Below are 13,002 nucleotides of genomic sequence, written 5' to 3' on the forward strand. Positions count from 1 at the left end.
AGTATCTACATTCAATTTGAGAATGCTTAACAGCGGCAGTGGCGCCTCCTCGGACAGAGAGATCATACATTTTTCCAGGTGGACTCTGTCCTCCTACCTATTCCTTCTAATACGTATTTAACCGACGCTAGACTTTGATTCGTGTGGAGAATATATAGATTATACGCTGAATATGTTACATCGTATGCTATGGGATGCTAGTCACTGGGCTTATTTATGGTTTTCTTGTCTGTATACCTATACGGGCCTCTGCCCTTCCAACCCTGTGGCCGACATCCAGGAAATATCATTCAAAAGCCAGTTCACACCATCCAGGCCAGAATTAGGAAACGCGCAGTCCATACTTCCGCTGAACAAATCATGTTCCGGGAACTTACTCCACTGGCTCTCGTACAGCTCGCCTTCATTCCCGAACGAGAACTGCTCCGTCGGCACCGGACCGTAATACCCTCCTAGATCGATGGAGTCGCTTGCATTGCCGTTCCCTTGCACCCGATCGCCACCCTGTAGCTCGAGAGTACTCATTCCAAGCTTGGCCATCAACACTGACAGGCTCTCGATTGGCTTCTTCAGACCACAGTTTCCACCGCTCTGCAGATCTGCGAGGGTACGCCAGAGAAAGGAAATTTTATCCAGGACCTGATCCCGTGCGGCCGGGTCCTGGGCGAGCAACACCAGCAGCGCCGAGTGGGCTGCATACGATATAAGGTACGGTGCGCGGCGCATTGTAAACGCTAAGTCGTATCTTCGAAGAAGATGGTATATCTTCCCCGCAGCCTGAATGCTGTCCTGCTCGCCTGCAGCGCGCTCCTTCTCGCTAATATGGGTGCTTAGATACCGGTTGGCTAGGAATGGGCGGTGAAGAAGGATGGTGAGCGTATGAAATGTGGTCCTAGGAGGTATTAGAGTGTGCTTCACCCGGGGTTCAACATCGTACGTACAGTGGAGTTAGCTGGTGTGGAGGTGGCGTCGGTTCCTTGTCTGCCTTGGGGTTGAAACGCAGATGGTTCGGGCGCGATTCGTACCATCGTCCGAGGTCCTCCTCGATTTTCCCGCGGGCGTCTCGAATCATTTTCCTAGCCTGGCGAAGACTGTCGATGTTGTAGAAGCTGTGCACTAGTCGCGATGATATCTCCAGCAACCCCAACATCGTCGTAAACGTGGAGACCGCGTACGCTGGCTGCGGAGCGTAGGCACTGAGAACAGTATTGACCTCAGGGGAGGCAGACATGGTGTCTACGTACGGGGCCCAGACGTCGAGTTCCTCATACGTGTCCAAGAACACCTGCGGGACGCGTGCTGGCACAGTGCGCAGGTACGGCAGTCGCCCAAGGTATAGGGACTGCGTGGCGTCAACTAGGTAGCCTCCCCAGTAAAGCCGCTTGCGCATCTCCACCTCAATATCTGTGAGTAGAATCATTTCATCGGGGAGATTTCGGCGATGACAGTCCAGCACGAAATGGCAACCCAAATCGAGGATCATGCGATAGGCAATCCCGCTCGTTACCCAACCCGCGCTTAGGCGACCGCACGAGACCAACGCGGCACTACAGAGGAGCAGACCGACTGCCGAGGGGACGCTGGGCTGGTCAATGTGATCCACGAGGGCGAGCCGAAACGAGGCATAAAATTGGTCGCGCTGCGCACGCACTGCAGCTCGGTCACTGAACGTACTGCTGGAAAAGTAGACCGCCGCGAGCAAGAGCATATTGCAATATGGCCCTTTGGTAATGAGGCTGTCCATAATTGCAGGCCGGTAGCTAAAGAGGTAGGTAAAGTGAATACGGTTGAAATAGATATCTAGCAGGTGCAATGCTGTGTCGGGGTCGGCGCAGCCAAAGTTCACGTCCTGCATAACGCTGGGATTGCGCAGCAATACGGATTCGCGCTGGCGCTGGAAGGCGGCATTGGCGACCAGCCGTGCCTTGCTGACCTGCTGTAGCTGCTCTCGTTGTCTCTTCGAGGCTTCATCTTCCTCTGGGGTAGCTTCCGTGCGGGGATCGACTGATGGGCGTAGTTGTTGTTGCTGCTGATCGTGCTGATTGTAGTGCATGCTCGACACTCCGTGCACAACCAGTTCGCCGTCCTGGCCAAGAACTCCCACGATGTCCATTTCGGCAGGTGAGAGATCCTGGTGGCTTCTCCCTGCTTCATTGGGCAGGCTTTCGTTTTCAGGACGCTTCGCAGGGGACACCAGCGGTTGTGCTGGAGATGTCGTGACGGCTCTCGTGGCCTGGGTTGGCCGTTCGGTTCCTGCGGGTTCGCTGGCATGCACGGCAGCCGCTGCGTCCCTCTCGTGCACAGCTTCCCATATGGAATCTATGTGGGCTTCCAGTCTCTGAATCTCCGCCCGCGTTGGTTTGTTCTGGTATCGCGCATCTTGTGGGTAAACACAACGCCGCCCAGCATTTCCGCAGGAGCCGCAATGTGGCGACCCACCGTCACACTTGACCTAGGGGTGTGTTAGCAAGCTATGCATCCCTGTAGCAGAGACCAGGTAGCTAACTACCTTTCTGACTCGACAGGCGGTACACGTTTTACACCGTGTGGGTGGCCGTTTCACCTGACCGCGCGACGGCTCCTGGGATGGCGGCGGTGTCCGCCCTAGATGGGGCTGGTTGCGTGTTGAGGGCGCAGTATCAGACCAAGTCGTCGTGAATAAGACCATGTTTGCGTGTCGTATGATGCAGTTTCGTCAACGTAGTTCCGAAGTGCTGTTCAATAGCTTCCCTCTCCATATACTCTTGCGGCGCCAACCCCGCGCCTGGATTGCCGAGGGTTCCCCAGATACCCCGCATTCCCCACGGTCTGATCAGTGAATGGCGGGAGGCTTTCCGGAGACCGGTGGCCGGTCCGGGGATCGAGTACCGAACACAGATAAGCTTATCGCATATGCGCCATTGCTATTGGCATTGACTGGCCTCAGAGTATAGTGATAAAGTGTTACGTGCCGGCGACAACTGCTCGACCCTCGTACAGCATACCACCACCCATTGAACATGCCGTCCACAACCAATAACCTTGCCACCGAGCCGGCTGAAGTGCCGGACTCGGCCCTTGAGCCCAATGGAAAATCATCGACATCGTCCTACGAGCTCCGCGAAGAGCCAATTCACTCTCGTCGCCCGCTGCGCGTTGTGTGTCTAGGGGCCGGGTACTCGGGCATCCTTATGGGCATCATTTGGTCGCAACGCATGCAGAATCGTGATGCCGAGCTAGTTCTCTACGAGCGCAATACTGACCTTGGAGGTACCTGGCTCGAAAATCGGTATGTTTAAACAATTCGAGCTCTTGTGTAAGTCATACTAAATGTGGCTCCACAGATATCCCGGCTGCCAGTGCGACATCCCGGCTCACAACTACGCCTATTCGTTCGAGCCTAACCTGGAGTGGCCGAATTATTACGCTACCTCCAAGCAGATACATGACTATTTGAAAAAGACCGCCGCCAAGTACGATGTAGAGCGCTACATTCAGTACAAGCACGCTGTCGAGTCCGCGAGATGGGACGACGTCCAAGGCAAATGGTCACTCACCGTACGCAACGGGGACCATGTATTCGAGACCCAGTGCGACGTCTTCGTTAATGCAGGCGGGGTCCTTAAGTGCGCAGCGCCCGCTCCTCCAATTATGGTTAGAGCTAACTCTATTATCATGACAGCAATTGGAACTGGCCCGATGTCGAAGGGCTCGATAGCTACCAGGGGAAGCTAGTTCACTCCGCTGCCTGGGATGAATCGTACGACTACTCTGGGAAAAGAATTGCGGTTATCGGCAATGGCTCATCAGCTATACAAATTATCCCACAGCTGGCCAAAGGCAAGTTTTCGTGGGACTTTAACAGGGGTGGCGGCTGCAACGATAATTTCTAACTTCCGCTCCAGGCGCCTCCCACCTGACCTCGTTCATTCGATCTCATGCATGGATCTCGCCAGCACCCGGAATCAACGAGCCAACAAGCGATGACCCGGCTACGGACGACCATTATAACTACGCCCCTGAGGTCCTTGAGAGGTTTAAAACGGATCCAGAAGCGTGTCTCAGCCATTGCCGCTCCCTTATTGACCGGCGCCTGACAAATTTCCGACGGACACACGCTGCTTCCGAGGTGCAAAAGGCCGCTCGCAAGCTGTTTACGAACACCATGCGCCAACGGCTAGGCGACACCGAAAAAGGCCGGGCACTCGCTGACCTACTTATCCCTCAATTTCCGGTCGGGTGTCGTCGCCAAACGCCGGGTCCGGGATACCTTGAGGCGCTCTTGCAGGACAATGTAGACACTCGCTGGGATGACCTCGAGCGCTTCACACCGCATGGCATCCAGACGCAAGATGGCACGACACTAGAATTTGACGTCATTGTGTGCGCCACGGGATTCGATACTACATTTCGACCTCGCATGCCGATCATCGGGCGGAATGGAGAGGATCTTACGGACCGCTGGGAGCGTGAACCTCCCAAATCGTACTTCGGGCTAGCGGTCCCAGACCTGCCGAACTACTTCAGTTTGTTTTCATGTCCCATATTATCTATACCGTGCGGCTAACGTACAATCTCCCAGCGTTCATCGGTCCGAGTTCGCCCATCTCGAACGGCTCTTTGGTGCAGGGCATCCAAATGATGGGAATCTATATCTGGAAATGCATTGACAAGATCCAGACCGAGCGCATCAAGAGCCTGATTATCAGCCGCGAAGCAACGGATGACTACTACGAGCACGTGCAAAAGTTCCTCGAACGGACGGTATGGGTTGGGAACTGCCGCAGTTGGTATAAGCGGGGGATGATCGACGGCCCCGTGGTTGCCATCTACGGAGGTACTAGCTTTCATTATATAGAGGCTCTGCGGAATCCCCGCTGGGAGGACTACGAGGTCTCTCTCCTCCCTGCGCCATCCACCAACCGCTTCGCCTATCTTGGGAATGGGTTCACCATGCGAGAGGAAAAGAACGGGTCGGTAGCTGACACACAGACTCTTGGGTTCGATGCATTCTGGAAGTTGTTTGTGCTTCCGGAGCTGTATGACTGAGATAGGTTGGGCGTGTCTGGGTCCGAATGGGTGGACTCTGCTGCATTTTGAAAAGACCTCTTGTTGTGTAGCCATCTTACTATAGATTATATCATCAGTCTACACGACCCCTAAGGCTAATTCTGATTATTTTGTAACACACAAGGCTACGTAACAAAGTAATAATAACAACCACTTATCAGGGATGGTGCAGATCCAGTGTGAACGGTGAACGAATAAGCCGCACCAGTGGCTTTGCTAACTTGACATGTTTTCTCTCACGGCACGCCATACTAACCAGGCAACTCAACGGTTGGAATTAGGTCGTGGTTTGATTCTACAGTGTATTAGGCCATCTCCACAACGTGGACCCGAACTTAGCTCGCGAAGACGAATTACTCCAGCGGAAACTAGGGAATCTAGCAACGGCCATCAACAGCCATAAAGCATCAAAGAAGGTGCTTTAATACAGCATATCGCGCGATATGATTTATTTAACCAAGCATACTGGGGAGTATGATCTTAGGGATATAAAAGAGGCGATTGTTGCTGCTATATTTAGTTTTGTTCTTCATATCTTCTTACCTTTGGAGTAACCAATATAGCTAAATTGTTAACGATATTTTACTGCATTTCGAACTACTCTTGTCTTCTTCTTTTGATCTCAGAATACCTTAACACCTTTTCGAGACCTTAAGCAGGACTCCTTTGGCTTTAATCTAATAAGTATAAATAAAGATTAGATTCAGCTAGCTTAGTATAAAAATTTGCTAGAACATTTAAAGCCTGGCGCATTTATTCTACGGAAGGTTCTGTGCTTGGTTACCGGCATTTGGACTGAGGGCGGCTGGCGTTCAAGGTAGGCATCGATTACCGATAGCCTGAAATAAAGGGTATCGACACTGCCCGCCGGTTGACTGACCCGCTTATTTAAACTATGAGGCACCAGTCAACCGTCTGGCAAATAAAAAAGAGCTAAGTACGCGTGTTCGGTAAGGGTCCGAGCCAATGGTAAGCCACTCATTCCGCGTAGACTGGAGGTGCTTGTGGTACCAATTTAGAAACACATAGGCTTAGGTTCCTGCGTAGAACTGGTGCAGCATGACTTATAAAACCATCTTGCGCTTCAAATTCAGCCTCTTTGTTATAGCATTGTTCAACCCCAAATATTAGGAGCCCGCATCAACCTCCGTCTTCCCGATTTCCATGCCATATCATCAACCCTCCAAATAAGTCCACTTGCCATGGGTGAGTCAGGGTACTATCCTTACGAACCCAGTAGCATTGGGGAAATCTTGGCAATGTTACTGTTCGGGGGAAGTGCCATCGTCCACACTGTACAAATATGCAAGACCAGGACATGGTTTTTTACAGCCTTCCTCATCGGTGCCTACAGTGGGTATAATCCCTCCGTCTCTAGCTATTATACTAATAAACGATGCCCATTTTAGTAATGACCCTAGGCTACATATTCCGACTGATATCAGCGCGCAAACCTAACAGCCTCGTCGCCTACGTCTGCCAGTCAAAGTTCATCATTCTGCCTCCGTCCCTTTACGCCGCAACGATCTACATGACATACGGTCGAATCGTAACATACATCGACAAGCCCCATTTGACCATCATCCGGCCCCAAAAAGTGACCAAGGTATTCGTCATTGGCGACGTATCTGCCTTCCTTTTGCAACTAGCAGGCGGCGGCATGCAAACCATCAACAGCATGCGCAATATAGGCCAGAAGATCCTTGTCATCGGCCTTTTAGTACAGCTCATCTTCTTCGGATTCTTCCTATATGTCTCGGGCAACTTTCAGAACCGTCTGCGCCAGTGTGGATACGGCTGGTTTGGTGGTGGGCGATGGCGAAGACTGCTGCATATTCTCTTGCTGGTTTCCGTGCTGGTAATTGTGCGGTGTGTGTTGAGTATGCGCAGTGCACCGAGGGGTATTTGTATTCTCATGAGGCTTATGCCTACTTGTTTGATGCAATTCCGATGTTCTTTGTGCAGGCGGTGTTCCACTTTTACCACCCGGGGAAGATTCTCATTGGGAAGATTCTGGAAGTACAGACTTACGTCAATCTACAAGATATATAAAGAATGGTCATAGAAGACTAGCACGAGTATGGTGGGAAGTATAGACGAGTGTTTCTCGAAGACGGGATGTATTGGTACTTCATGAGCGAAACAGATAGGTATCCTGGAATGAAACGCAATTAGAGAAATTTCTGGATCTAGACACATACCGTAATCTTTTTCTTTCAGAGCCGTTTAAGCCATTGCTACTATCACTAGGTATTCTAGTGGCTGAAGCTGAAGGTACCTAGAAAACTCAGGGAACTCTGTAAGGTTATGGTAGTTATGTTAGTTAACGTAATTCCCGGGCGACCCGCCCACCTCATCCAGAATCCGACCGCATTAGCTACTGTTACTTTCAAACAACCACCATGACCGCAAAACCACGTCAATATTATCAAAAGTCCATTGAGCAAGAGGGCAGGATCCAACTTGCAATTACCTGTAAGGAAGGTGACTAGCAACTACTGAGTAAACGTGCGAAGGATCAGGCCGAGCCAATGGGAAGGCAGTATTCGATTTCGAGTCTGTACAGGAATGAATCGCTGAAGACCCCTAAGCAGGTCTTCAGCGACCCTCTAAGTAGGCGCCGTCTCGCCTCCGACCCAATTCTATGCTAGGCCTAATCTAGAAGTTCGATCCCTAAAGGATGTGGCTTGCAGGCAAAGGTCGTATTGCATGAAGCCTGCAGGTGGAGGTCGGAGGTCGTCGCCGAACCGGCCTGAGGTGTCGATCGCTTGGCGTTGCTGGTATGCACGTGACGGCTCGAGCCGTAGGGCATGACATAAATATTATAAAATACTTATAATATAGTAGTTAAAATATATTTTTAAAGTAAACTAATAGTAGATATCCTTAAAGATACTATAAAAGAATTATAACAAATGTGTCACGGCGCGACCTCTGGGAGCATTCAGAAGCCTAAACCGCTGCACTATCAGCAAAAGACTAGGATGTAGAGCCGAAGGCTCTACACTGCTCTCGCATATATATACCTTTAGCAGGCAGGAATCAGGCAGGAATCAGGTATCCAGGTGTACACTGTGACAGCCGGCGTGTTGACGCGGAAGAACACGCGTGGAGAACTTCTCTGCTTCAAGCTTTTTGTACACAGTTCGTGGCCTAGTTAGATTAAATATAAGTCTTACTTCAGCCCTTCACAATGATAAGCATGATAACAATAATAAATAAAACCTCCTTTACCTAATATACAGCAGCGTGTATCTAGTAAAAAGCGCAAGCGCTTGAAGCTACTTGAGGGCTATGTACTTGAATCTTAATAATTACTATACTATTTAATTCTCCACATCCTATGTTGTTATTCGTATGATAAAGAATGTAATTTCTTATAATATTACCCGTTAACTCTTAATCCTTTACTCTACTGCTGTATTAAAAGTTATAAATAAATATATAGAAATCCTCTTTAAATCTACATAATTTATGCATTGCAAGCAAGTCACGTTTTCTACCTGTTTATCTTGTTTGGGGACCCTAAGGTTCACCCGCGGGTGACCCTCTTGAGAGTTGGACCTCTAGGTGAACGACCCTCAGGGTCGATAACTCGGTCGCTTACCCACCCGCGGAGCGGGTTGGGTGGAGGGTCCGGAGGGTCACCCGCGGGTGAGGGCCAGGTCTACCCACTTTCTCGCTCAAGTAAAAAATATCACCCAAATCACTCGCACTCACCCTGTGGGCTAGTGGCAACTACAGATAAAGTAGCAACTAGTCCAGGGCTCATGTACTGTTTGACCGCGTTCAACCTGTGGCTCAAGTACGGCTGAGCGGACGGGAAGCCCTGTTCTCCACATCCTGTGGTCGTATGTACCATATTGTTTTATTTATTGAATTATATAGCAAGATTTGGATGCAGAAACTTAGGTTGGTGAGACTAGTTAAAAATGAAGGTAGCCTGCCACCAAAGAATCAATCGATTCGTAGAATGAATACATCGTGCAGGTCTACTAAATACGAAGTACCATATGTTTTCTTTTTATATTCTAATTATGAATAGAATTCATGTCCGGCATGAACCGTGGTTCTACACCAAGCTCAAAGCATCACTCACAGGCGCAACATATTTTTCCCAGTCCCAAATATCAGAAAAGGCCTCCGGCTTCGGGTCAGAAGACTTTGACAAATTGAAGTCCCGAGATTTCCAAACCTGCTCGATAACCACGCGCGTCCGTGACACGCTCGAGACACTACTTCTGGCCATCTTCGTAAGCAAGTCCAAGACAAGCCTTCTCCCGTCTGTCACTGCGCTGCCAGTCTCTGGGTCAATCCAAAGCTCAGTATCAAGCGGATCCAGCTCCACAGCCGCGACGAACAGAGGCCATATGACATGACAGGTCGCATCCAAAGCTAGCAGTTTAAGAATATCCTTCAATATAATCCAAACATAACTCCTAATCGTAGGGTCTGATGGTCTCCCGCCATGTAAAGCGCAATTCAGATAGACAACACAAGCGAGTCTCTTCAGTTCAGCAATCCTGCGAATAGTCGGAGATTCTCCATTGGTATGAGGCCATTGCTTGAGAGCCTTTAGCCTACTGTTCAATATAGTAGCCTTGATACTGAAAGTCACCTGGTCCTCATCCGACACCATAAGGCGCCGTGACCGACTTAGGTCCATGACTGAGAATAATATTGAGATAAGAGCCGGGCTGCAGCCCATCCAAGGATTTATCGTTGTATCGTCTTGTCTCCAGTAGCTCGATCCAAAAAGGTCTGCCTTTGCGCAAGCAGTTCGCCCCATCACGTCCTGGAAAGCAAAAAAGTTTTCGACAAATGAAGACACAGGGTCTTGCTGCACACTTTCATTTGTATCTATTGTTAGCCGATGCAGCTGTTGCCTTCGAAGTCGAATGATATCTTTCGCGCCTTTGAGATGGACAATCCATTGTTGATTGCAGTCATCCACGAGATCAAAGAGACAAAGGAACATCACGATGACCAGGACTTCGGGATCTTCCGCAACCAGAGCTTTGGGGCCAAGACTAATCCGCTTTCGAATTTCGCTCAGAACTCGGAACTTCAAGTGCAGGCTGACGTTGCTGTATTGGGAGTCGTATTGTGACCAATGGCAGGCAGCCAGCGCCTGGATTGCTCGTAGGACAGTGGGCGAAGCTGATACGCAATAAGGAAGAATGACCGATGCAAATGGCGATTCTGATAGACCACTGTGCATTGTTCGAGGGCATACTTGCTTAATATAGTAGTCGAACAGCACTTGGTTTCCTAGCTCGTCTAGGTGTGGAAATAGCGAGAGGGATGGTCGTAAGTTCCGCATTAACATCTCACTCATCTCCATTGACCGACTGGAAGGGGATGATGGTCTTGAGGATGATAACATCGGCTCACGGGGCCCCTGCTCACCAATGGCGATTTTGGCATTGAATGCCGGCAGCAGGTATGGTCCGGCGTGGGCTTGTTCCTCGTCACATAGTCGTCGGATTAAGGTCACATCATTATTCACGAATGTCCAGGGGTGAATCGCTGGGATTGCAAGCCATGTAGCTTCCATCGGGAAAGTTGAGACGCCCGTAGGGCTCCGCCGCTCGTTAGGAGAGGTTTTGCTCCAAAGCCCAGACCTGCCAAAGGCGACCCCACGATCACGAAAATCCGATTCCCATTTTAGCTGAAAAGTGCTTGAGCACGGCAGGTCTTTTTGCCAGCACCGGGTACAACTTGGCTTTCGCTCGTCGCATTTGACCTTGCTTCGGCGGCAGTTTGTGCACCCCTGGAGGGAACGAGCGGGTGTCTTCCGGGTGATTTTCCTTGCTGGCTGCTCCATCTGCGTCAGTCACACTTACTGTATGACCGACCTAATCTCAATTTTGAGATCTCATTTATCTTGATGTTTCTCCTGGAGGGTCTAAATGGTGTGATGTCAGCATTTCGCCGTCTGGCAGGTCGGGGCGATAGCAAAGTTCAGGGTGGGCGATAACGAACCACTCATATTGTCCACCGCAGTGGATTCGTTTTGACTACAAAGAGCCGATGATTGGTCAAATTTCTGAAGCGTTAGGAAGGGGCACTAACTAAGAGTTGTGCTATTGGTGCAAGATATACCTAAGCAGATCGATTGAAACCGAGCGAGTCTTGGACGGATATCATACAGCATGTCATAAGCTCCCAATTCCCCGCCCACTCGATTACAAAACCCCAATCCTCTCACGTAAATATACACTGCTCCTGACCTGGTGTCCTGTTGCAAGTGCTTTCAGGAGTAAATCATGGTTTTTAACCTTCGATGGGGCATTCTTGGTGAGCTTGATAGCCCCGTTTGAATCACCCATGTTCATTCAGCTGTACTGACGCTTGCCTGCTTTAGCCACCGGCGGAATCGCAGAAAGTGAGTGGCTCAAACTACACTAGCCACCGATAGATGAAGCTAACTCTGACGACCAAAGCGTTCGTGAAGGATTTGTTGCAAGATCCAACTAGCAGAGGCGTTACGGATGTCTCTCACACTGTAGCCGCTGTGGCATCGTCTTCTTCCAAGTCTTCAGCGGAGTCGTTCGTCCGGAAACTCCAAATTCCCGAGCCCTGCGCGACATACGGATCTTATGCAGAGGCCGCCAACGATCCCACTGTTCAGGTAGTCTATGTGGCTAGTCCACACTCTCACCACTTTCAACATACAATGCTGGCACTGGAGGCTAGCAAGCATGTTCTATGTGAGAAAGCCTTCACTGTGAATGCAGCTCAGGCCAAGGTCCTGTGCGAGACTGCCCGCAAGAAGGGTCTATTCCTGATGGAAGCCGTTTGGACCCGATACTTTCCGCTAAGCATTGAAGTGCGACACCTCGTGCAGACCGGAGCAATTGGTGAAGTTTTACGAGTGATCTCTGACTTGAGTATTGGGAATGAGCCTGAGACTAGCTGGAGCCTCGATCATCGAATGGTGAACAAGGACCTTGCTGGAGGCGCGCTTCTTGACTGTAAGTCACGCTTTCTTTGGAAGTCATTACTGATATTTATGCCTGATTTACTAAACATACTGTAGTGGGGATTTATGCTCTTACTTGGGTCTTCCAGATTCTTTATCACACCCTACCTCGCTCTCAGCGCAGAGCGCCATCAAAGATTACGTCTCACATGGCGAAATACCCCGGAACTGGAGTAGACGAAGAGACGACCATGCTCATAACATTTCCCACCACAACACCGAGCGCCCTTTCCAATCGAACCTCACACGCTGTAGCAATGACGGCCTTCCGAGTGGCCACGGACCCAGACAACCGCAAGTCTGCTGGCCCCTCTATCCAGATCCAGGGAACCAAGGGCCACATCCAGATATTTGGGCCTGCCTATTGCCCGGAGCGATACCGCGTGATACCAAGCTGTGGGTCGGGGGATGTGCCAAGTATCCAAGATGTCCATATGCCTGTCCCTGGTGGGGCGCGCGGAATGTTCTGGGAAGCAGATGAAGTCGCTCGCTGTTTGCGCGACGGAAGACTTGAGAGTGAGACTCTGCCTTGGGATGAGAGCATCGTGATCATGGAAGCCATGGATACAGTCCGCCAGCAAGGAGGGCTGACTTATCCAGAGATCCTTGAATCAACAACTTACCCACTGGATTTTTGATGATCAAGGTGGACCTCTGTTACGGACGTCAGTTGGTGTATGAAATATAGTTGCTCTGATTTGGGATTACAAAGTAATTCTTTTTTTACTGGTTCAATCTTTTAACGTGATGCGCCGTAGACAGTCTTCCAATCTTCTCTGCAATAGATAAACATCCTGTGCATCTGGTCGTAGGATGGCCATGTTCGAGGAAGGTTTAAAAGAAAGATTAGTGACCATTTCACTTATTGTGACATGGAGGAGAACATGCCAGTAATTTCTAACCCAAATTGATGCCTTACCTTCGCGCTCTAGTTGGCCTATAGCCTCGTTTGACAAGTACTGGTCTAT

General features: G+C 50.1%; 5 protein-coding genes across 5 annotated transcripts; 3 read left to right on the forward strand and 2 right to left on the reverse strand.

Moving 5' to 3' along the window:
- Positions 1 to 237: 237 nt before the first annotated feature.
- Positions 238 to 2,668, reverse strand: BDV14DRAFT_198447 (uncharacterized protein; the record flags this gene model as incomplete). The annotated part of the gene is made up of 3 exons (XM_073772957.1): positions 238 to 892; positions 942 to 2,452; positions 2,510 to 2,668. The coding sequence occupies 3 exons, from the start codon at positions 2,666 to 2,668 to the stop codon at positions 238 to 240; spliced, it is 2,325 nt and encodes a 774-aa protein (XP_073629946.1).
- Positions 2,669 to 2,999: 331 nt separating this feature from the next.
- BDV14DRAFT_207754 (flavin-containing monooxygenase) lies at positions 3,000 to 5,028 on the forward strand (the record flags this gene model as incomplete). Its single annotated transcript, XM_073775219.1, has 5 exons — positions 3,000 to 3,268; positions 3,324 to 3,605; positions 3,662 to 3,819; positions 3,885 to 4,505; positions 4,562 to 5,028. The coding sequence occupies 5 exons, from the start codon at positions 3,000 to 3,002 to the stop codon at positions 5,026 to 5,028; spliced, it is 1,797 nt and encodes a 598-aa protein (XP_073629947.1).
- Positions 5,029 to 6,251: 1,223 nt separating this feature from the next.
- Positions 6,252 to 7,101, forward strand: BDV14DRAFT_188631 (RTA1 domain-containing protein; the record flags this gene model as incomplete). The annotated part of the gene is made up of 3 exons (XM_073771090.1): positions 6,252 to 6,402; positions 6,471 to 6,913; positions 6,949 to 7,101. 3 exons carry the CDS (start codon positions 6,252 to 6,254, stop codon positions 7,099 to 7,101), a joined length of 747 nt encoding a protein of 248 aa, XP_073629948.1.
- A 2,020-nt stretch (positions 7,102 to 9,121) lies between these two features.
- Positions 9,122 to 10,606, reverse strand: BDV14DRAFT_198450 (fungal specific transcription factor domain-containing protein; the record flags this gene model as incomplete). The annotated part of the gene is made up of 1 exon (XM_073772958.1): positions 9,122 to 10,606. The coding sequence occupies one exon, from the start codon at positions 10,604 to 10,606 to the stop codon at positions 9,122 to 9,124; it is 1,485 nt and encodes a 494-aa protein (XP_073629949.1).
- Positions 10,607 to 11,220: 614 nt separating this feature from the next.
- On the forward strand, positions 11,221 to 12,769 carry BDV14DRAFT_170436 (Gfo/Idh/MocA family protein). The gene is made up of 4 exons (XM_073768204.1): positions 11,221 to 11,349; positions 11,417 to 11,437; positions 11,496 to 12,026; positions 12,092 to 12,769. Exons 1-4 carry the CDS (start codon positions 11,319 to 11,321, stop codon positions 12,670 to 12,672), a joined length of 1,164 nt encoding a protein of 387 aa, XP_073629950.1. The 5' UTR covers positions 11,221 to 11,318; the 3' UTR covers positions 12,673 to 12,769.
- Positions 12,770 to 13,002: the final 233 nt, after the last annotated feature.

The sequence above is a fragment of the Aspergillus stella-maris genome (genome assembly GCF_047715825.1).
Source record: "Aspergillus stella-maris strain CBS 113639 unplaced genomic scaffold BDV14scaffold_16, whole genome shotgun sequence".
NCBI classification, from domain to species: Eukaryota; Fungi; Ascomycota; class Eurotiomycetes; order Eurotiales; family Aspergillaceae; genus Aspergillus; species Aspergillus stella-maris.